General features: G+C 42.6%; 1 protein-coding gene across 2 annotated transcripts in view; it reads left to right on the top strand.

Moving 5' to 3' along the window:
* The window catches only part of SPRED2 (sprouty related EVH1 domain containing 2), a 120215-nt gene that overhangs the window by 79334 nt on the left and 16681 nt on the right, over positions 1 to 24200 (top strand). For both annotated transcript variants that reach the window (XM_040224053.1, XM_040224052.1), the window contains exons 2-4: positions 7340 to 7517; positions 16182 to 16350; positions 19019 to 19083. In XM_040224053.1, the coding sequence (XP_040079987.1) occupies positions 7340 to 7517; positions 16182 to 16350; positions 19019 to 19083 (412 nt within the window). The remainder of the gene's footprint in view (positions 1 to 7339; positions 7518 to 16181; positions 16351 to 19018; positions 19084 to 24200) is intronic.

Genomic DNA, 24200 nt, shown 5'->3' with positions numbered 1-24200 from the left:
CACGACTGAGCGACTGAACTGAACTGAAGCAGGCAAGCAAGTGTTCTCTACCTCCAGGGGTTTGAATAGAGCTGAAAAACCACATTATCGCCATACATAAAACCATTATGTACAGCTTTCCTTGCCTGTAAAGTATGGGTTATATACATTTCTAAAACCAGTACAGCACTTTTAAAAAATTCTTAAGTAGTTGATACTTAATAGAACTCAAAAAACCACCACCCACTTAAATAGAATATGACCCATACCTTTGGCTTCTTAGCACATTTGATCCTGCTGACATAGTCTGTTGATTCTTTTTAAAAAGATGACAAGATATATATTTTATGCACCTATATTTTATACCTATACCTAATGATTTAAATATATATATATATATATACACACACACACACACACACACACAATTTGGTGAACTCAGAGAGCTTTTCTAAATCTGTAAGTACAGGGAAGACTCCAGGTTGGTATGGTGGGGGCAGCTAATTGCAATGATGAGTGCCCGCCCCCCCAACCTAACCCACCGACCCACCCACCCCCATCCCCCCCACCCCACCCCCACCCACACCCACCCCCCGCCGCCTGGCCCAGGACGTAGTTTTATATTTGGCTCAGCGGGCGGCTAGGGGTTATGCTGAGGCCGAGAGGGAGCCTGAGAGGCGCGATCCTTGCTAATCCCTCTCAAGGTCTGGTGAAGTGGAGAAGGATGGGAAAGAGGGCCGGGAGGAAGTGAATGTATGTTTAACATAATGGAGAGATAAAGGAGCCCTGTAATCAGAGGAGAGCGGGCTAAGGAGGGAGGCGGGGAGTATTTATGGAGGAGGATGTAAAAGCTCCGTCTCTGAAACCGATCGGGGCGGGGTCAGAGCAGAGGGCCAGTTCCCCGATGGCAGATGAATGATTCTCCTCTGCAGGTGTGCCTGAAATAAAGGCTCAAACCTGTTCTTTATAAAGCTGCCTTGTATTAATAATTACTGGAGGTCCATTTGGGGTTTCCTGCTGTTGTCCAAGGTCTGACAACCTCCCTGTCACTGTTCTCTGACAGCTGAAAAAGGCAGGCAGTCAGGAAACCCAGTCCTTGGTGGTTAAGAAGGCTGATTTTTTTTTTAAGAGAATTTACTTTTATTCTGTTTTTGTTTGTTTGTTGTTGTTTTGGCCACACAGCACGGTGATATTAGTTCCCCGACTAGGGATTGAATCCCGGCCCTCAGCAGTGAAAGTGCAGACTCCTAACCACTGGACTGCCAGGGAATTCCCAGGAGGATGTTTGCTAAAGGGTGTGTGTGTGCGCGCTGCCAGGCTCGCCTGTCCCTTCTCCAGGCAAGAATACTGGAGTGGATTTGCATTTCCTTCTCCATTAAAGGACCTGATTTGTAGTTAAAGTCAGCCTTTCAGCAAAAATAATTATGATGGCTACAATCGACCAAACTTCTGATGTCAGGCTCTCCACCTCGATTACTGCCTTTAACCCTCAGGACATCCCAGTGAGGTATCCTCTCTTTGTTTTTTGCAAATGAGGAAACTGAAGCTCAAAAAAGAGGCTTCTTCAGCTACTGAGGAAGCCAAAGCAGTGCTGACCTGTCTGGCTTTAAACATTGTTTACAGACAAGATGATGCCTCATCACCATTTCCTACAGTTCCTTTGTTTACTTCTGTAGTAGGGTCTAGACAAGGCCTGCTTTTATTCTGAGGAGAACTTATTAGAACATAAAGGCCTGAGATCCAAAACTACTTGTACCACCTGGGAATCAGCACCCCGAAATAATTTAGCTTTGAATTTGTTCTTTCTGCCCCTCCCCATCCTACCAATGGAGAAGGCAATGGCAACCCACCCCAGTGTTCTTGCCTGGAGAATTCCCGGAGATGGGGGAACCTGGTGGGCTGCCGTCTATGGGGTCTCAGAGAGTCGGACACGACTGAAGCGACTTAGCAGCAGCAGCAGCATCCTACCAAAGGATGTCACCTATGTCTGCTCCATGTTGAGTGATCACAAGACAGCAAGTCCTCTTTTTACAAATAAGGCCACCTGTGGGGACCATAAAGCTTAGTCATTAAAGGAACCACCTTTGGTCAGATCCCCAGCCCAATCTGGAAAAGCCAGTATTACTCAAAATGCACCTAAAGAATATGGTAGTGTTTGGGTGCTGGTCAAACACCATTTGTAATGACGTTTTTGTTTGTTTGTTTTGGGGTACAGCCAGTTAACAATGTTGTGATAGTTTCAGGTGAACAGCGAAGGGACTCAGCTGTCCATATACATGTATCCCTTCTCCCCCAAACTCCCCTTCCATGCAGGCTGCCACATAACATTGAGCAGAGTTGCATGTGCTACACAGTATATCCTTGTGGGTTATCCATTTTAAATATAGCAGTGTGTACATGTCCATCCACAACTCCCTAACTATCCCTCCCCCCGCTGCTGCCACCCCCGGCAACCATAAGTTCATTCTCTTTCTGTGAGTGAGAAAGTCTGTGAGTCTCTTTCTGTTTTGTAAGTTCCTTTGTATCATTTCTTTTTAGATTCCACATATAAGGATTGTCATACTATATTTCTCCTTCTCTGTGTAATGACATTGATTCTTACGGTCAGTTTAACTCAAGTTCAGACACTAGGGCTCCATTCAGTTGGTGTTTGGACCCATGCCTGGAACTTCAGCAGGTCCTCATCAGTTACACTGGTTGAATAGCTGAAACTTTCAGAAGCACAGGGTGGTGGTGGTTTTTGACAATAGCGTTTTGGGGAAAATTTCTTAAGCATACCAGCAGCTTTTTCTTGTACAAATGAAGAAATGAATCTGCTTTTGCCTTTCCTGCTGCTTCCCCCGCCCCACAAATAAACCCCACATCTGGTCTAAACATGTTGTTTAATTCTTTCCAGAAGGCGGCAGGGAAGGTGGGAAGGGAGTGTACCTTCTTTTTACCTTTCTGGTAGGAGAGTTCATTGTCCTCTCTGTTCTGGGTGGGGTGAGGGCCTGGATAATGTAATACGCCACAGATAGGAAGCTGTTGGCGTGTGGCCGTGCAGCTGGGCTATCCAGACATCCTTCACAGCTTTTAGTGCGGCACTTTATCCCCCTGCCTTGTTTTAAATAGCCAGCTGCCTCAGTTAATGCTGGCTGTTAGGGTTGTTGCCGGAGGAGATGGGAGCTTTTGCCCCACCTCACCCCCAACGTACACAGCAGATCACAGAGAGGTCTGCTGTTGGGAAGGGGTGTCAGAGAAGTCAGGGCAGCAAAGAAGATACTGCCGACCACAAGCAAAGGCCAAAATGCACCACCCCTCCACTCTGGAAGGCAAAGTTGGGGTGTTTTTTTGATGAATATATATTTTTTTTAATGCTTTTTGGAAATAAGTTGATGGCACTAACATAAGTAATGCAAACTTCCCTTTTTCGTTTACTTAATCCCTTCAAAGGAAGAGAGAAAAGCACACAGCTGCAACCAAAAAAGTAAAAGCGTCCTTTAGCAAACGGTGTGGAGAATTTCTGTTACTCACCTTGGCCATTTCCTGTTGGGATGAACCTGCAATATGTTCATAGAAGATTTGAGAAAGCTGTTTCATACTGGAGAATGACACATCCTGGAAACTCCTAATTTTTCTAGAATAGGGAAGGAGGAGGAGCATATTTTCAAATTGTATGTAACTAAACAAATGTTCTTAATCTCTCTGATCTAAAGTAATATGCATGTTGAATCCTGAGGTGAGTGGATTAATGATAGAAGCCGTGTGACTTTTTGAATTCAGTGTTCCTGTTAATAAAAAGGAAATCTTTAGCCTATCCCAGTTAAGCTGTTGTAGCTCATAAGCAAATGAGTATTGAACACTGTATTTTCTCAGAGATTTTGTTAGCTACAAATATTTTTTTTTAGCCTGTTTACAAATATTGCCCGTTTAACTCCATCGTTCCACAACCTAGTACGTATCAGACATCACTCTATGTTCTCAGGGTACAGCAGTAAACAAGAAGGGCAAAGTCCCTGCCCCCATAGGGTTTACATTCTAATTGGGCAGAATGGGCTGACAAATAGGCAGATGTTGATTTAGTAGTACATAGAGAGACAAAAGGGAGGAGGGGACGACAGAGGACGAGATGGTTGGATGGCATCACCAACTCAATGGACATGAGTTTGAGCAAGCTCCAGGAGACGGTGAAGGACAGGGAAGCCTGGCGTGCTGCAGTCCATGTGGTCACAGAGTGTCGGACACAACTGAGCGACTGAACAGGGGTGGAGAGGGTAGTAGTGGACAGAGAAGTCTTCTCTGATGAAATAACCTTGGACAGAGATAGGAATGAAAGAAGGAAATGAGCCTGGTTGGTGTGTGGAGAGAAGGGTGGGAAATGGGGTTAGAAGTGAAGGAAACAGCAAGTACACACCCTGGGGTAGGGTGTGTAATGTGGAGGACCACCAAGGACAGCAGGACTGAAGTGGGGTTGAGCAAGGAGGGGAGTAAGATAAGCCCTAGATTTTGACTTTTACTCAGAGCTATGGGAGGGTTTGAATAGACTGTCTTAATCTGAGTTACCTTTCGACTTGTTTAGAAAGCTGGGCAAGAGTGGAAGTAGAGACCAGTTAGAAGGCTGTTGGAATTGTCGGAGAAGTGTTCTGGACATATTTCAAAGGAAGAACCAGCAGGATCAGAGGTGTCGGGAATCACGAGTTCAACCTTAAAATGTGTTAATTGGGGTGCCTGCTAGATGCAAAAGCAGAGAAATCTCATGGGCAGTTGGCGTTACTCATCAGGAACCTAGGGAAGAGGTCTGGGTATAGAGATGTGAACTAGGGCACTGTTAGCACATAGAAAATATTCAAGTGTTGTTGTTAGCCCTAGCTTGGATCAGGGATGGTTTAGCCACAGTTAAAGGGGGAGAGGCAGCAAATACTGGTACCAAGTAGTAGGCATGCTCTTGGGTACCAGTGCGGGGTCTCTTCAGAGCGGGTCTATTTTCTTAATAAAATGAAAGCAAGCTCTTCCATCGACTGAGAGAGCGAGGGCAAGAGAACATGTGAAGCAGTTTTCTTGAGGATGGATCAAGGAAATGTAGCAGGATGCTGGGTGGACACACTCGGGTTTAGTGGTCAAAACTAGACCTATGAGCAGAGAAGAGTGGGGTGTTTCCCTCTATGTGCTGCAGCCTGAGGGCAGGTATAGAGTTAAGTGGATGGTAGGATTTCACCAGGCAACTTCACTGAGCAAAGAGAAGGCAAACACGTTTAGGTTTTGCATGAGAGCATTGCAACAGACCGTGGAATTTAAATTGGATAAAGAATCAAGTGAGAACATGAGCATATAGAGCATAGGGCACAAGAGATCATTGGCCCCAGTGGGGTGACAAATGATTGGAATCTAGAGAGTGAACTGCACTGTTGAGAAATGGTGGCTGGGGTGTAGGATGCTGAAGACTGACAAGGTCAAGAGAGTGACCTAGGCATGAGTGGCTAAGACAAGGATATTGAAGGAGAAGAGTTCCAGAAACTGAGAGGTCAGCGGATTGGAAGGATCCTAGGTGTGAATAACTCAATTATGAAGAATCATACCAGAGGTCATGATGAAGAGATGGAGGGACAGTCAGCCCACTTGCCAACATCTCCAAGGAACCAGGGGACATGACCAGAGATCTGAAGAAGATTGAAGAAATGCAGGGTGGGGGGCAGGCCACGGTCAGACTTGTGAGCTTCAGAGGAACTGGAGAGAGCCCTGTAGCCTGCAGTAGAGGTGAATACCCCCACCCACCATCTAGGCTCAGCGGGGAAGGAAGGCAGCCACGTGAATGGGCCACGTGACTCAGCCAGAGCACATTTTCATTTCGGTTAAGAAAGTGAAATGAGGGACTTCCCTGGTGGTCCAGTGGTTAAGACTCCATGCTCCCAATGCAGGGGGCCCGGGTTCGATCCCTGGACAGGGAGCTAAATCCGGCATGCCGAAACTAATACCCAGAGTAGCCAAATTATAATAAAGAAATATTTTTTTTAAGTGAAAGGAACTTATATGAGATACCTGGAGTAGTCAGATTCATAGAGATGGGGGGAGTAGGACGGTGGTTGTCAGAGGTTGAGAGAGAGGAGAATGGGGAGTTACTGTCGAATGGGCACAGTCTGAGTTTCCATGAAAAAAGTTATGGAAATGGATGGTTGGTGTTCTGTGGATGGCCGCAGAACAGTGCGAATGTGCTCAATGCCACGAAGTGATACACTTAAAATGGCTCAAATGGTAAATGTTCCGTTATATGTGTTTTACCACAATAAAAGCAAGTGTGAAAGGGAGGACTGAGGAAGCAAAAGGGATGTTGGCTCTGGAGTCCCAGGGGCACCGTGGGAGGGGAGTTGGGTCACAGTAGTGGATGAGTGCAGGGGGTAGTGGGGAACCTGCCTGGCTTTGCCTGTAGGGGTGAGTGAGGTGAGGAATGTGGGGCAGAGGGGTGGTCTGAGTGGTCTCCCGCAGATTGCAGGGCGCTTGGTCAGGCTCTGAGCACTGGGTCTGGGGGGTAGAAAGAGAGGGTTCTGTGTTACTCTGCATTTTTGTTTCCTTAGAACCTGGTACCCACCTTGCATATAGATGTTGGGAATATATGTTTGAAGGATTAAAAAAAATGGAATGTTATAACAAGAAAGAAAACAGCAGGAGAGAATTTAATGGCCTTGTAAATGTCCCGAAAAATGATAGAGAATGAAAAGAAGCTGGAGTTGGTCTCTAGAGGAGAAAGAGGATTTTTGGCCAATGTGCAGAAGAACTTATTGTGAAATCGAAGTTTAGACTGCAAAAAATAAAGTCATAAACAGAAGGCTTCACATGTGTAAAGGTTATTGGAATTGAAATATTTTCCCACCTGTATGAATGATCCCACGGTGAATTTGTGATTTGGGAGTGGGTTATTCTCTTCTTATGCTAAATCAGATTATTAGCTTTATAAAATATTAAACCATGGTCATTCATTATAAACCAAGTTTTAAGGGTTGAAACCATAATGTCCTCTTATGTTAATAGATTTGTCTTTCATAACTTAAAGATACTAAACTGTAGATAGCAGTTCTTTCATTTATTGTTAATACTTCCACCTGGAAACTGGAGAATGTTATGCTTGCATACATTCTCAAAGACTCACAAATATTTTTTAACAACTGGGCATCTTTCTTTTTTAACTTAAATATTATACTGAGTTTAAGAGTTTGGGTTTTTCCAAACTTGAACATTGACATGGGTTACCTTTTAAGGTTGCCGCCAGGCATAGATTTTCTTTTGATGAATCCAAAAAATGCTGGCTGTGGTCGCCTTGCTCTGTGAAACACATCCTTCAGCTCCAGACCGTTGTCATGCCCCATTCTTCTTGTTGTTGTCGTTTTAGTGACAGCTATATTGTGCGTGTCAAGGCTGTGGTTATGACCAGAGATGACTCCAGCGGGGGATGGTTCCCACAGGAAGGAGGCGGGATCAGTCGCGTGGGGGTCTGTAAGGTCATGCACCCCGAAGGCAATGGACGAAGCGGCTTTCTCATCCATGGTGAACGGCAGAAAGACAAACTGGTAATGGCAGACATCAACGCGTGGGTTAAATAGTAACGACTGATTTCTTGATGTTAAATCATAGCCCTTTTCCTGTAGGTATTTTTCCCCTTCTTTCTCTGATTTCAAAATCTTGCAAGAGCTTCCAAAGATAGAACTCCCAGAGCTGGCAGCAAATTGCAAAACCTCACCTGGCTTTCCAGTGTAGTCACTTTCTACTACACACCATATAACTCAGATGCTTAGAAGTGGTGCATTAGGCAGTCTTATTTGCGTCTTTGATTAATTAAGCTGTCTTTCTCTCACTGTAACAAGATGTTCGAAACAGAAGTATGTTCTTTATTATGAATCACATTGTAGTGATCTGTGAAGTCAGAGTTTTTTTAAACGGTTGGGTTTATTCATGGAGCATGCCATCAAGGTCGGGCTGGTGAGAGGTAGAAGGCAAAGAGGAAGTGTCGTCCTGATAATTTTGTTACTTCTAAATTAATGTTTATCTTAAAGATACTGCAGCTTCTATTTCATCAGCTAATGAATAAAACATATTTCGGGAAAGAAAGTAATGGAAAGCAGTGGCTTTACACTTCTGTGATAATTCTGTATGCTTAAAAATATGCACTTTGGAGAGTACTCATGATCTCACAAGGATGGGGGCATTGATAGTTTATAACATACATTTTCATGAAGGAATTGAATGTCCAGTTCTGTTACGAAGGAATCTATGATATAAAGGGAAATTGAGTGTCTAAGTCTATTTTTAATTGGTGGCCTTGGACCTGGAAGAACATGGTCCTCTGTGTATTTGATACTGGAATGTATACTCCACAGCCAACCATTGATTCAAAATGTGCAGGACCCCAACAGAGAAAATACAAAGACACCACAGGAATGTATCTGGTACATTTGAGACCCTTAACAGTGGCATCTGTTGAGTTTTATGTGCTAGGTATACAAATTTAATCTTTTGCCACCACTTCTTAGGGTTTATAAAGGTTTCAAAATAGATAAGGCAGAACAATTTCTAAACATTATATATGGATTAATAGAAATGGTGTTTTCACACTTGATTCATTTCTGAAAATGAAACAAAAATGTAAAGGGAGAATATTTTAAGAAATGTGGCCATTAAGAAATTCCTTACGTAATAGTCAAATAGTTAAAACATTCTCGTTTATTACATATTCACAATAAAGGCATTATACACTAACCAAAAAAAAGTAAAATACCGTTTATCCAGCATTTCCTTAGGGGCTAAGGACAATGCTAGCCCTTCAGTTAAGGTACATCATTGTATACAGCAGCCTGTATAGTTATATCTGAAGAAACTAAGATTCAGAAAGACTGCTTGTTCTGGATCCCATTAGGGGACCTGAAACGAGTATTTGATTCCCTCTCACCCTGACCCCAGGTTTGATCCCTCAGTCGGGAAGATCCCCTGGAGAAGGGAATAATGGCTACCCACTCCAGTGTTCTTGCCTGGAGAATTCCATGGACAGAGGGGCCTAGCGGGCTACAGTCCATGGGTTCACAGAAGTGGACACGACTGAGTGACTAACACCCTGAACCCAAACTGAGCCAAAGTCACATGTGCACAGCCACTTTTAACCCTTTGGTATAGTTTTTCCCCTTTGTGCATATTTTTACTTTTACCTAGCTGTAATCAGAGCTCATAAACAGTTTTATATATTTCATAAATTTTCCATGTTGCTGTTATCAGGTTGATGTTCTATTGTTTATTTGATGATCTCCTTAGTGTCAAATATTAAGATTGTCTCTCTCCCCCTTACCCCTGTATTTATCTATCTGCATTTTCCTCACTTGCTGTCTACCTGGAATAATTTCGGGGGAGGTCAAATTTTTATGGCTTTTGATACTCATACAAAGAGTTGCTACCACCATATACGAGAATTTTCTTTAACACATTGAGGCTCAGATATTTTAAATCTTTACCGATTTGATTAAGATAACCGTGGTATCTTATTTTTGATCAGCAATAAGATCAAATGTTTTTCTGTTAAACACTGAATTATCTGTCAATGTCCTTTGCATATTTACTTTTTGGGGCCTGACTATTCTCCTTGATATGTATGCCCTCCAAGTATAACAAAGATAATCGTCTTCATCTGCCATTTTTACTGCAGATATTTTTATAATCTGTTGCTTGCCTTTTTTATTTTAGTTGGTGTTGTTTTTCTATAAAAATTTTGATAAAATTTTTTCACTTTTTCCTTTTTATTTTTATTGTTAACTACTTTTATGTTAGCAGATTATCTTACCTGAACAGTTATATATATTTTTAGGTCTGTTTTTCCTGGTAATTCTGTGTTTTGTTATTAGAATATGTCAACCTGAAATAGCCTTTAGATTGTCTATTAATAATTCAGCCCCTTCATTTTATAGATACATTTGTAAACTTGTTTCTTATCACTGGCTTGAACATAATAATTGTAAACATCTACAATTTTGCTTGAAATTGTAAATAATCTCAGTTACATTCCTGCCACATTCTAAAGGAGGAGGATACTGGTATTTCCAGTTTGTAGCGGGGAAACTCAGTGCTCCAGGAAAGAATCCACTTCCCCAGTCTTAGGGCACGTAATCATTAGGGACAGCTCTTGGACCATTTCATTGTGAAGCTAAACCTTGGTCCCTCCATTCCAGCTCGGTGTGGGAAGAGGGCAGTCCTGGCTGTGAACCAGCTTCTGTTGTGTGTTGGCTGTTGCACAAGGATTATATGCTTCATCCCCTCCTGTCGTGTTTCTCCATCACTCCCTCCCTCTTCTTGTCCCCTTTACGTTCTGTGACTCTGCACTTTGGGACTTTTATAAATTATAGCACCCATAATAAAGGGGTCTGTAAGTCAGAGCCCCGTACACCCAGGTGTGCTCCTTCATCTTTCCATCCCTCACTTTCCCAGTTTCACGTGCTGGTAAATTCTGGACTCCTAACACACACACACACACACACACACACTCTCTCTCTCTCTCTCTTTTGGTCAAATGATGACTCCTCCTTTGGCCTCCAGGTTTCCATAATGCAGCGCTTCTGCCCACTGGAGGGTATGAATACTCCTGGAAGCTGTGCAAACAGGACCGGTTGTTGAAGGACACCCCCCTACCCCACCCCCCGTCCCTGCCCTCGGTAGTAGAAAGGCAACGAGAAGGTGGAGATCATTTTTGGAATACAGAGAATGGATAGTATCAGAGTTCTCGGTATTCCAACCAGAACATGAAGTACTTTCTCTGGTAGAAACCGGGTTGTCAATAGATTTTCCAAGGTAGTGCAGTTCCTGAATTCAGCACATTGGGTTTTGTTATTGTTATTTGAATTTTGTGTTGACACCTGTGAACTTGTGTTGATGCCATTGTTTCTGTGGGAAAAGTCTGTGTTCCAAGTATTCATTCACAAAGTTGTTACTTTTTCTAAGTTGGAGACAGTCAAGTTTTCCTGAGAAGGTATATGCAAATTAAAAATGGCTGAGTTGAATCTTATTTTGATGGATTAGATGCTTTTACTTCTTAAATGAATCCTATGAGAAACTACCTTATGAAGATTAATCACAGAATCTAAAAGGTTGATCGTTCCAGTGCAGCTCTGTGAGCACTCCCACACACATTTAGTGGGAGTTCCAGCTGGCAAAACTATTTGAAAGGCAATTTGGCAGGATATTAATTTTAAATGTGTATTCCTTTTCACTTGGCAGTTCTACATCTAAACCCTATCCTATGGAAATAGACTTACCGAGCTTTATAGATAGCTGCAGTTCTCAGACATTTTTGGCCTCAGAATCCTTTTACTCTCTAAAACTTTATTGAGGACCCTAAAATGCTTTTGTCTGATAGGCTATAAGCTACTACTATTTACCACACTAGCAATTAAAACTGAAATTGTTAAAAATCTTAAACAGTAAGGTTAGCATAAATGACATTGTTTCTGGCAAATAACTATATAGCTATTTTCCAGGAAAAAAAAAAATTAGAAGAATAGCATTGCTTTGCATTTCTACAGAGCTCTTTAATATCTAACCTAGTAGAAGATAGCTGGATTCTAATATCTACTCTTGCTTTCAGACTGTTGTAATATGTTGTTTTGACTGAAGTATATGAAGAAAATCCAGCCTCACACAGATGCAGTTGGAAAATGTAGAACTATTTTAATAGCCTTTTCAGATCATCATTGATATATTAACACTTGGATCTAAACCCAAACTCAGTTCATAGTAGTTTCTTAAATGTGGACTCTGAAACCTTTTCAGACTCTTATTACATTAAAATCCACTGATTCACCTTTCTCTTTGCATCAATCTTTTACTCATTCCTGATTTTGTAACATCATGCCTTGGTCATTTGGAAAATAATGGTTTACTGAGTTACACAGATCTTCCAAATGTTGATACACTTAACTCTACAGTATCAAAAAAAATCACATTTCTTAATATCACCACTAATATCATTAGAAAAGTCTTTTTAAGTATTGACAAGCTGTCCAAGATTCTAATTTTCACTTGAAAGTTCAAATTTTATTATTGTCAAAAAATATCTCCTTGTTTTGCTTGAGGTGACAGGCTCACTGTGTTCATCTTCCAAAAAAGTACCCGAGTCTGAATAACCATAGTTCATCTGTAGGTTGTTCTTTCAAGTAAACCCGATGATTCATGAGAAAAGCAGTCAGTTCAGCTCACAACGGCAGCAGTTACGCACGTTTTCCTCAAGACAGTCATCACTCTTCCATATGAAGCGGAAGTAAAAAGGCTCTGAGAGATACTCTTCCCTTTCCAACTATGCATTTGTGCAAAGCCCGAGTTTCTTCTACTTCAACCAGAGCAACACATTACAGCAGATCAAGTGTAGACACAGATAGGAGAATCCAGTTACATGTACATCCATTTCATCACACAAAATGAAAGGTGTGTATTCATGGGTCATGATTTCAGTCATCAAGGACAACCCTACATAAAACTGGCTTTTTTCCCACTGTGTGTGCCAGTGGTGAATCCGGTGGTTTTGGTACTGTTTGGTGCCACTGTTGGACCTTGATTGAGCCTCAGCACAGCGGTTTTACCCACTGTTACTTTTGCAGCATTAGCAGGGCTGGCAGCACAATGGACAAGCAAAAATGCATTAATATATGAAAATAGTTCTGCCATCCTGAACCCCCTGAAAGGACCTGGGGTTGTAGAGGGAAGGCTCCCAAGAGCCCAAATACCAAACTTTGAGAACATGTCAAGAATGTGCATTTCAGCATTGTCTTTAAAAGTGACCAGTTAGAAATAACCTTGAATGCCCATTAGTATGGAGAATGCAGAATAATTCTCATATGTCGTTCTGAGGAATATTACGCAGCCACTAAACAGAGTCCTTTTTTACCTTCCTGTATTTCTGAGACATATTTTTGAGGAAAAGGCAAATTGAAGACCAGTGTATAGATGTGGGTAGGTTTAAACAGACTCACGCACACAAACCTATGTGAGTACATAAAGAAGCTGCAGGAAGGGAACTAAGGTAGGGCCCATACTGTCAGTGGGCAGCTCTGGAGTTAGAGAGGTGTCGAGGGGACAGACAGAGAGCTGAGCAAGAATGGAACCTTCATGGACTCCACTATATTGAACCTTCTGCAGTATGGATTTCTTTTTGAGGCCCTATAGAGTATAGCCCTCCAGGCTCGTCTGTCCATGGGGATTCTCTAGGCAAGAATACTGGAGTGGGTTGCTATGCCCTTCTCCAGGGGATCTTCCTGACCCAGGGATTGAACTTGTGATTCCTGTGTCGCCTGCACTGGCAGGCAGGTTCTTTACCACTAGTGCCACCTGGGAAGGCCCCTTCACAGGCTGCTGCTGCTAAGTCGTTTCAGTCATGTCTGACTCTGTGTGACCCCACAGACAGTAGCCCACCAGGCTCCCCTGTCCCTGGGATTCTCCAGGCAAGAACACTAGAGTTGGTTGCTATTTCCTTCTCCAGTGCATGCATGCATGCTAAGTCGCTTCAGTCATGTCTGATTCTGTGTGACCCCATAGACGGCAGCCCACCAGGCTCATCTGTCCACAGGATTCTCTAGGCAAAAATACTGGAGTGGGGTGCCATTTCCTTCTCCACTTCACAGGCTAGTAAGATTTTAAAAAATGGAAGAAAAAAAATAAAGGAACACCAGTGACTATTTGATTCTAATCCAACTAAATGACCACAAGTTTCATAAAATGTATTCTTTAGTTCATCACCTAGAATGTTATTTACTTTCGTCACAGATTGTGAAACAGCAAAATAGTATTTGCTGGAAAGGACAAGACAAAGAAATCCTGTTAAAAACCTCTCTCCCATCCAAGAGTGCTTATTAGGAACTGTATTTGCATTTTATTGCATGTGGTTAGACTTTAATGAAAGCAGGTGCTGTAAAATAAAGCCAACTCTATGAACTCAGGTGAAGATTAATGTAATTTTTTATTGTCAAATGCAACAGATACAGTTCAGAAGACAATAGTATGTACCAGTCTGAGAATGTTAATACCTTCAGATGAGGGATGAAATACCTTCAACAAGAATATATAATCACTTATTTTTCTCCCCATGCCTCTCATTGAAAAAGCCATTTTTAAAAGCCTTTCTCAAGTTTTAGTCAAATTCCCAAACTTCGTTTTAGAGGATTAATACCTATTATGCCGAATCTTCACTAAGGGGTTATACCTGTTATGAAGATTACAGCATTTGAATGTTATCATTTTTGTCATTAAACTTACATAGATATATAATGATATAATGTTGTTGAAGAGGATAAAGAGATTTAGGAGGATAAAGAGATGGTATCTGGTCTCCTCCTCATCCCTCCTCCCACATAGTTTAGGTGGCTAAACTTTACTTTTCTAAGAATTTATTACACTTCTCTAGGAAAATGTACCTTTGGAATAATCTTAAACTCAGAAAATGTCAACAAAAGACTAATTTTTTCGCCATAAAAATACGGAGAAACTGGAAATGTTTGTTTTTACAAAAAAGTTTATTTTGAGATTTTGCATTGAGACTATTAAATTCTAAAATAGATAACATTTGTTAGCTAAAGCCTTGGTTATTTGGATTTCCCCAATTTGGAATGGGGCTGGGCTGACATTTAATCATTGCGCTATTCTTAGGGGAAAATGGCCATACTAAGCAATTTAATCATAAATAGAACTGTGTGAGGGGACCATTGTCTTCCTTCAACACAATGGAATAAAGTTAAGTGCTTGCGATGCTTGGATAGGCCAGTTTGACTATTATTCTCATCTATTAAGTTAGAGAACATTTATTAGGTAATAATTTCTGTTTGCTTAGATGTATTCTTGAAATTTTATTCATTTAAAGATATTCTCTAATTTTTATTAATTTCACTCTTTCACTTAGTCTAAAACTAATAGTATCTCATTTCATTAAACGTAGAACTTTGCTGAACAAGATCAAAACTGGTAAAACTTGGCAAAATCATTTGATATATACACTAATAAAACTATAGAAATAAATATTGTTGATTTTTGGAGCTATCTATGAATAAAGAATGGAGTTTACATTGACATGATTTCAATGCCTCTTTTATTCTATAATATTGAACTCGGATATCTTTGCCGGCAGTAGCACTCTGTACATAGAGGGAGTTATTTTATAAGACATCTTGATCTTTTTACAGTCTAGTTAAAGCAACAAGACTAAAGAACATGAAACTCTTAGAAAATAATATGAAATCAAGTACTAAATTGTGAAGGTGATAAAAACTGAAGTAAAAGAGTAAAAAAACATGATGCAATATCCTGGTGAGTATGTACAACCCTTTAGGTTTCTCACTGTTCAGTGTTTTCCGAGCATGTTCGTGTATATGTTCTCATTGATAATGTTGGTGTTATTTCCGCTTTAGAGATAAAAAGATCAAAGGTCTGAGACAACCTCCTCCAAGTCATAGCCTAGTGAAAAGGCAGTTCTGAGACTAGATTGCTAGAAATTTGGAGAATGTTCTAATAATCCAGATAAACGGTTTATTAGAGACCTTAGATCAGGGTGGTATCAATTGAACGAGGGTTGATACAAAATATACTGAAGGGAAAATGAAATGTACTTGGTGTTTAACATAAACGGGATAGAACAAGCAGAAGAGGTGAAAGGAAACCATGGAGATTCAAGTCAGAGAAAATTAACAGAGGCTGGCATTGCTAGATAAGAAACTGGCATAGGAAACTAAGGGCAGCAATTTCAGAGCAAGTTAGTTATTTTCTCAGCTTGTTGAATTTGAGGTCACTGAGAAACAGCAGGAGAAGAAGGATTGAGAGTCATGACTACAAAGGCCCTGAGGGAAAAGCAATCGACCTAGAATAAGGCAAAGCCCCAAGACTAGACCTCAGCTTAGAGCCCCACTCTAGCCCTCTCTACCCCTCCACCCCCAGCTAGGGGCTGGAGGAAGGAAAACGAGTAAAACGTAGAGCGTGGTTAAGGAGCAGAGCAATACAGCAAGGACCACCAAGGTGGGGATGTAGGGAGCAGCACGGAGTGGATGCTCAACAGAGGCAGGCAAAGCCTTCCTCTAAGAAGCCTTCACAGATGCATGAAGGCTGGGGCGGAGGCAGGGTTCATCAGTTGCCATCAAAAACAGTCATTCCTAGTTAGATTTTTGTAACCAGACACCATTGTGACTATTTAAAAAGTAACCCACCTGTGTATTTCAATCCTCCAGGTGGTATTGGAATGCTATGTGAGAAAGGACTTGGTCTACACCAAAGCCAACCCAACCTTTCATCACTGGAAGGTCGACAATAGGAAGTTCGGTCTGACTTTCCAAAGCCCTGCTGACGCTCGAGCCTTTGACAGGGGAGTGAGGAAAGCAATCGAAGACCTAATAGAAGGTATTGAATTTATCACTGCATTCTCAGTGGGGCTGTGGGAAGTTTCCCGGTTGTTTTTAATCCCAATTGTCTGCCATCACATATTTGTGGATTATTTGCAGGAGGGTTGGGGGCCAGGTTGGTAAAGGCCAAAACTTTAGGAATATCTAAGGAGAAAAATATTCTAAGTGACAGTGCAGTGGAGAAGGAGATGGATTTCAGAGTAATGAGTAATTCCAACTGGTTTTTTAGACTGCTCTGGAAAGACAAGTTCTGACATCCATGTAAATGACTTTTTGATATATTTCACCTTTTCCTGAGAAAATAACTTGGGTGCAACCTGTCTTGGTCCAGAGGTGGAGAATGGATTCTAATGGGCCCAGAAGAGGCTCTAGGCCTTCCCACTGTTGTATAATGAGGGCCCAGGGGTACAGCTGCCACTGGAAAGGAGAAGGAATCTGGGACTCCTTAGTCTGTGAGTGAGCAGCTGGTGGACACTATGTGGCATTTAATCATGGCCTGAAAGGCTCTTGGGCAGTCAGTTCTCAGGGGCTTTTCTAGTGTCCACAGATGCAAACACACAAATTCTCCATTTCGACACATTCAGTTATCAAATCAGAGGTTTCAAGGTGTCATAGCCAACCTGTGAACAAAGAACTATCAAGCAAGGCACAGTAAAGCCATATTCAGAATTTGGTTAGATTAATCACAAAAGAATATATATTTCATGTATATAAGAGAGAAATGTTTTCTAAAATCATTTTCTTCATTTAGGGGAGGAGAGAAAAGCATATCTCAAAAGAAAAAAAAAATCTCTTAAAATCATCAGGGAGACAATTCTAGCTGGAACAATGGATCTGAGAACTACAACCACTGGGGTGGACAAAATGAGTAGAAACCAGTGTTTACACCATACGTCTGACACAATTAGATAATATTTAAAATCTTATTATTAAACATAGCTTTTAATTAGATGGAACAAAATGTTTACATGAGAAAATAGCTCCTGTATTATTTTCTTTTAATTAATTTAATTATTTGGCTATGTTGTGTCTTAGTTGCAGCATGTGAAATCTTTAGTTGCAGCATGTGGGATCTAGTTCCCTTGCCAGGGATCAAACCCGGCCCCCCTGCATTGGGAGCACAGAGTCTTAGCCACTGGGCCATCAGGGAAGCCCACCCCTGTATTACTGAGAGAAGTTTGTACTATGTCCATGTGCTTAATCACTGAAGCCACACAAAAAATTTGGTTCTCTTAATTTTTTCTCATACATTCTACCAGCTCTGTTCTATCAAACTTGCTTTAAACATTGATGGACTAGAGTGACTCAAATAGTAGAGATCTAAGAGTCTCAGAGAGCAATGGGAACTGCGCACATGGTACTATGGGACTTGTTTTTCCTCCTGTGAGCCTTCATTGGGAATTTAAATATTTCTCATCCCATTCTGAGCAAGTCTTTTGAGTTCAATTTTATGTAATAGCAAAATACTTTCTAAATGTGCATTTCATAAGGCCTAACCAAGAAAAAGGAGATGATACAGACTGAATTTCTCTTTCGGTACTCTATCAGTTATGCAAATTTAAGTATGTTTTCCCTTTTTGGCCATTAACAGGGTTAGTTAATTTGATCCACATAAATGGGGTGCTATTAGGAGGGAAAGGAAGAAGTTACATGATTTGCCTACTGCAATGAAGAAAGAGATGAACAAATAAATCAGTTTAACTGTAAATAACCATTTCATTCCCTGATAGAATAAACTGGGTGTGTGTTTTTTTTCGTTTCTTTCTTTTTTTTTTTTTTCCTTTTTGACATTATCCTAAATGTTGACCTGCAAAACTCACTGCCAGTATTGCAAGAAAAAAGCCTTTATGCCCAGGTACCAGTTTAGAAGGTGGCTTCTCCCACAGTCTGGGGTTTATAGTGTCTAAATTTCAGAAGAGGAGGCGACCATACTAGCTATTTAGGTCATGTCCCTTTGTGGGTAAATGAAAAGCCCAGAGATCTAAGTCCAGTGTCACAGTGCGATGGTGGCAGGTCTAACCTGGGGTCCTCCGTCCAGCGCTTAGTGGTTGGGGGGTCCTTCAGAGCCGTGGGTAGGCTCTCTGAGCACCACCTCCTCAGCGCCTCTCTGCATGCTTGTTCTCTACTGATCAGTGAGGACGTTTGAGGGGTCGATTTGGGAACAACAGTAAGCAAATTTCATTTAGGGAACATGCTGGCTAGAATCAATTAAAGAAGAGCAAGTTAAAAGTATGTAAGGACTTCCCTAGTGGTACAGTGGTTAAGCATGTGCCCGATAATGCAGGGGACACAGGTTCTATCGCAGGTCCAGGAAGATCCACATGCCATGGAGCATCTGAGCCCGAGCACCACAGCTGCTGAAGCCCACGCACCTAGAGTCTGTGCTGCACAGGAAAAGCCACCACAGTGAGAAGCCCGTGTATCACAACGAAGAATAAGCCCCTGCTCGCTGCAGCTAGAGAAAGTCCACATGTAGTAAAAAAGACCCAGTGCAGCCATAAATGAATAAATAAATTATATTTTAAAATTAAAGCATTTAATTCCCAAGTAACATTTCTGCTGGTGATCCGCGTAGGAAAGGAGTAGGATGTGGGTTCTTTAAATGACTGGCTTTGACATATCCTCTTCGGAAACTTTTTTTTTTGTGGTTTTTGTGTCTTTTTTAGGCTCAACAACATCATCTTCCACCATCCACAATGAGGCTGAGCTTGGTGATGATGACGTTTTTACAGTAAGTTCCCATGGTCTTTTGCTTTCCACATGAATTGGTGAATAATCAGAGGTTCTGTTTAAGGGCATGAGAGACACTTGGCAATTTGGCGTTTGCTGTTGCTGTTGGGATGTTGTCAGGGAGATCTCTGTCTTACCATAATTTCGCTGCCCTGGATTTGCTCTAGCCCCTCATGGACCCATGATGCTACAAGGCATATGGTGTCTGCTCTCCTGGAGCTGTCCAAGGCACTCTCCCAGTCTTCCTTCACATTTAGGGTGAACAGCCATCCTGGTTTGCCTGGGACTGTCCTAATTTTAGCACTGAAAGTCCTTAGTCCCACAAAAGACATACTTCAATCCCCGGCACGCTGGGACAACTGGCACCCTACTCTTGGAGTCTTCCACTAACCACCTCCCTGGCATGGAGGGGGCAGGGGAGCAGCCTTCCTGATGAGTGATTAAACATCTGATAAGAGTCCTGAAGGCTGAGTTGAGGTTAGGGCCAAATGTGCTAAGGCAGGAAATGGCTTGGATATTTTGACATAGCTGGCGTTAATGGGATGTAACTGGAGACTAAATGATTTCTCAGCTTGCCCCTTCACTAAAATTCTGTGCTTCTAGAAGTTAGACAGTTCAGAGTGCACCTGCCATGTGCTTGGTGCAGTGAGGAACTGCAGGGCAGCATTTATTTCAGTCTGGGCTTTAACGCAAAGGAGGAAATACATTTAAATTGTAACCTAGGATACACATCCAGTAGACATCCCCAAACCAGATCATATTTCATGCCCTGCATTCTGGTTTTTCCCTCTTTTTTATTTTCTTCTGTTTCATTATTAAACTTTTCAAGCACACAGGAAAATTTAAAGACTAGTACAGTGAAAGCCTGTATACTCTGTATCTAGAGTCAGCAGTGATAACATTTTACTGTTTGCCTTATCTCTGCATATGTGTCAGCTTGCACACAGGTATTTTTTTCTGTTGATCCAGTTGAAAGGAAGTCGCCTCTAAATACTTGAGCATGGATCTCTTAAAAAATAAGATATTCTCTTACACAACATCATTACTGGACCTAAGAAAATTAACAGGAATTTCATAATATCCTCTAATAGTTCCCCAATAATTCCTTAGTTGTCTTTTATAAGCTGTTTTTTTTTTAATTTAGTATTTTAAATATTAGTTGCAACCCTGTAAACATGATTCCTGACCCATTCATCCTGCAACTAGTGATTTGAAAAATGCAACTCTGGGAAGACAGAGGTGGGTGAACCCGGCTCCATCCCTCATGGAGGTAACCGGATGGTTTGGACAGGGAGGATATGGCCCTGTGAGAGGCTTAGAAACTGGCACAGACTGTTAAATCCTCTGGCCCAGGATGGGGCCTGGGGGTCAGAGAAGACCCCAGGGAGCTGAGGCTGGACTTTGGTGGTGTTGGAACAGGGTTTGGGAAGGGTGCTTCGAGGCGGGGGGTGAAGGCGACAACGTGGTGAGTTGTCTAAGCATTGCAGACCCCAACCTGACATGAGCAGAGAGTGCTTGTCGGTGGCAGTTGGGGGGTGAGTGTCAGGAAATGAACTCAGTTGTGCCTCCGTGGAGCGGCTGGTGTGATGCACTCTGAGCAGGCTTCCTATAGCTCTCCAGGCAGATCCTCTCAACAGTTGGCATGGTGCTTACATCTGTTCCTTTGTCACGTTTGAGAGACAAACAACAGCAGGCGGGTTAAAAGGTGGCTTCCTGTGCTCTAGAGCAACGCTGTCATCCACAGCTGCTTCCCAGCTACCTGCCAGCATGATTTATGGAAGCGGGAGCAGGCGAGAGGGACTGGGGCCATAGAAGCCGGCATCCCTGCTGGCTTTGTCCTTTAATCCACAGGGAATCGATGTGCTGTTCTGGGTAATGCCGAACGCCTGGAAGGACGTGTAGGAACTGCCCTGCTGTTTCCAGGCACTTGGAAACTCACGGCAGGAGAAGCACGACTTCATTGTATTCCCTGTGGGCCCTGCCATACACAGTCCTTACCTTCATTCCACTTGTTTATACACAGGGGCCTCTTAATAACAGTACCTCCCTTCCCCAAGACAAGCCACGAGGCCAGCGATCATTAGCAATGTCCCACGAAAGGATGGGAGGGTCGTCAGGGGCTGACGCACCAGGTTTCCTGTTAGTTCACAAGTTCCCTGTCATGAGACTTTTTGTCCTAAGAAGGGATGTCTCTAAAAGCTGGAGCCGTGCAAGTGAGCAGCCAGGTTAACTCCTATAGAGTCTACGGCTTCCCAAGTTTTGTTGCATTCTAAAACTGATATCGGTAAGACAGATGATTAGGACTTTGAACTCATTTAGAAAGAGTATAAATGGTGATAGACCCTCTTACAACTTATGATGAGCCAGAAGGAGAATTTCTAAGAGAATAGTGTGTATAGGAGAAAACCTTCAGAGGCATAACTTAGGAACCAGGAGGAGATCTATTTGTGCTGCTGGAGCCAAGGGTTCCCTCTATTTCAAGGTGTTCCTTGGGACCAGAAGGAAAATAGGACACTGAACAACACATGGATGCATGTTATATGTTGGAGGATGACGTGGAGGAGAGGGTAACCCCAAACCCCCCCGGTGGAGAAGTTGTTGGGCTTGGATGCTCAAAAAGCATGGGCTGTCTCTGCTCACAGTTTCCTGACTCCCAGCCCCTAAACCAGCCTGTCTTCTCAGGATGGTAGAACCATGTTGCAAGTCCTCCACGTGAAATTAGCATCCAGTTCAGCATGTGTGCACATGCGTGCAGACCCACACGTAACTGCCCATGCGTTGCTAGTTGCCTTTACAGTCCTCCCACGCCCCTCCTGCCACCAGCCTGGTGTGTGTCCACATCTTTGCCGACGGAGCCACCACCAGAGACTCCAGATTAGCGACTGCTCTGGTTTTCTGGGTCTTGGACTGTTTATCCATCCATGTGTCTTACTGTTTCACCCTCAACCAATTATGATTGTTTTCTCTTCTTTCAAATCCTATAGCATTCTTGTTTATCCCTCTCTTGCTACTTAAAAGCCTGCTTCTTTTCTGACTTTCACATTTTGTCTGCTGAACAAGTGACTTTACTTAGCTCAAAGCAGGTTATTCATCATTATAGTCCTGCAACCCAATAAAGCTTGGCTGTATTGGTGCTCGATAAATGGGTGATCTGAGCCCCAATATACTGTGTAACAATCACAGCGTTTCATATTTTATTCATTGTTGTTACTCACTCGCTAAGTCATGTCCAACACTTTGCAACCGCGTGGACTGCGGCACATCAGACTTCTCTGACTTCACTATCTCCAAGAGTTTGCTCAAACTCATGTCCATTGAGTCAGTGATACTATCTAACCATTTCACCCTCTGCCACCCCCTTCTCCTCTTGCCTTCAGTCTTTCCCAATATCAAGGAAAGCATCAGCCTGTGCTTTTTGAGCACCCAAGCCCAACAACTTCTCCACCAGGGGCGTTTGGGGTTGCCCCCTCCTCCATGTCATCCTCCAACATATAACATGCATCCGTGTGTTCCAGTGAGTCGGCTCTTTGCATCCAGTGACCAAAGTGTTCATTGGCTTGTTATCCTGCATACTTAGTCGTTTCAGTTGTGTCCAACTCATTGCAACCCCATGGACTATAGCCTGCCGGGCTCCTCTGTCCATGGCATTTCCCAAGCAATACTGGAGTGGGCTGCCATTTCAAGTGGTGGTTTTGAGGGCTTCTCAGTAGATTTATGTCATATTTTTCTTGCCGTGTTTTCTGTTGCGTCCACAGCTAGGAGGTGAGGTTCTTGAGCATCATCACCCAGTCTCACCCTTTGGCTGTTAATGCTCCTTGTCACCTCCCATCCAGCCCCGTCATCTCTCCTCCCTGGCAGACCTCAGTTACTGTGATCCATCCAGGTGAACAGAAACACCTAGCTGGCCAGGCATTAAATGGATTGGGGGGAGTGGGACATGGATTCCAATGCCTGAGTCATGCAAATTTGCGAATGATGCAGATTTATGAGTCATGCAAAGAATATAAAGCAGTGACAACAAAGGCTAGCAGTCTGCAGTGGGCATTTGGAGGCATCGCCGAGAGTCAGCATACTCCTATCCATGCCCCTGGCAGACGGCTTTCTCCCTTCAGAACCAGGGATCCTTGAGAGGGACAGCATGGAAAGACCCTCAGTTCTGTTCCCTCTCATTGCTTTTGTCTTGTGAGGGAGATGTGCTCTAGTGTATCTTGTGGAGAAGGCCCCCATGAACTCGAGAGATGAGCAGTATGGTGCCTTGGAGGGGCCGAGCTGATTTGCTCCCCAGCCTGGGGCTGATTTCCCAGATCCCTTCAGTCGAAGCCTCTGGGGCCAGAGGGTTTGGAGCCCTTGGGGAAGGGGCTCAACAGAGCTGGGGAGAGAATGAGTAGAGAAAATGGACTGTATAGAACTAGAGAGGCTCTGGGTTTTATGGTCATTTAATGAACAATTTTCTAAATTCCTATTTTGTAGGCTTTGGTCCATTGAAACCTGGTGGTTTATTTACTGCCACAGAGCTCTAAAATCACTTCTGAATGTTATTAGCATCTTCATAGCTAGACAAGGAGAATTTTAATACGATCTTGGGAGAATGCAGCTGCAGGGTACACGGACTTCCAGAGCAGGCTCACTGAGCATCTGTGGTCAAGTGCTGTCGGTGCTTCAGCTGTCATTGTGCTGAGTGGCTGGATTCTGGCTCTAAAGCTGGGGGATTAGGGAAATATTTGCTTTATAGAAAGATGCTTGGGGGTGTATAAAATAGCTAAGTCCTCATCTTCCATAATAAGAAGGTCTTAAATAATATCTAAATCTTCAAATCAAGAATGAGGAGTATAATAAGATGCCATTGAAAAGTTGGAGAGAAATGCAAGAAGAACCAACCACAAGAACTGGGTTTATTTCTCTGGGGCGTGAGAAGCTGTCTCACTTGCCTCACTTGGAGAGGGGCAAGATTGCTATTTGAGATATTAAATGATACACATGTACTGATTTTTTTTTAATTTATCTTTGATTGGAAGATAATTGCTTTATAACATCATGAATCAGCCAAAAGTATACCTATGTCCCTTCCCTCTTGAACCTCCCTCCCACCCCTCTGGGCTGTCACGGGCATTGGCTTGA

This window comes from Oryx dammah, unplaced genomic scaffold (assembly GCF_014754425.2).
Source record: "Oryx dammah isolate SB20612 unplaced genomic scaffold, SCBI_Odam_1.1 HiC_scaffold_25, whole genome shotgun sequence".
In the NCBI taxonomy this organism is placed as follows: domain Eukaryota; kingdom Metazoa; phylum Chordata; class Mammalia; order Artiodactyla; family Bovidae; genus Oryx; species Oryx dammah.
This window is presented reverse-complemented; position numbering and strand designations above follow the sequence as displayed.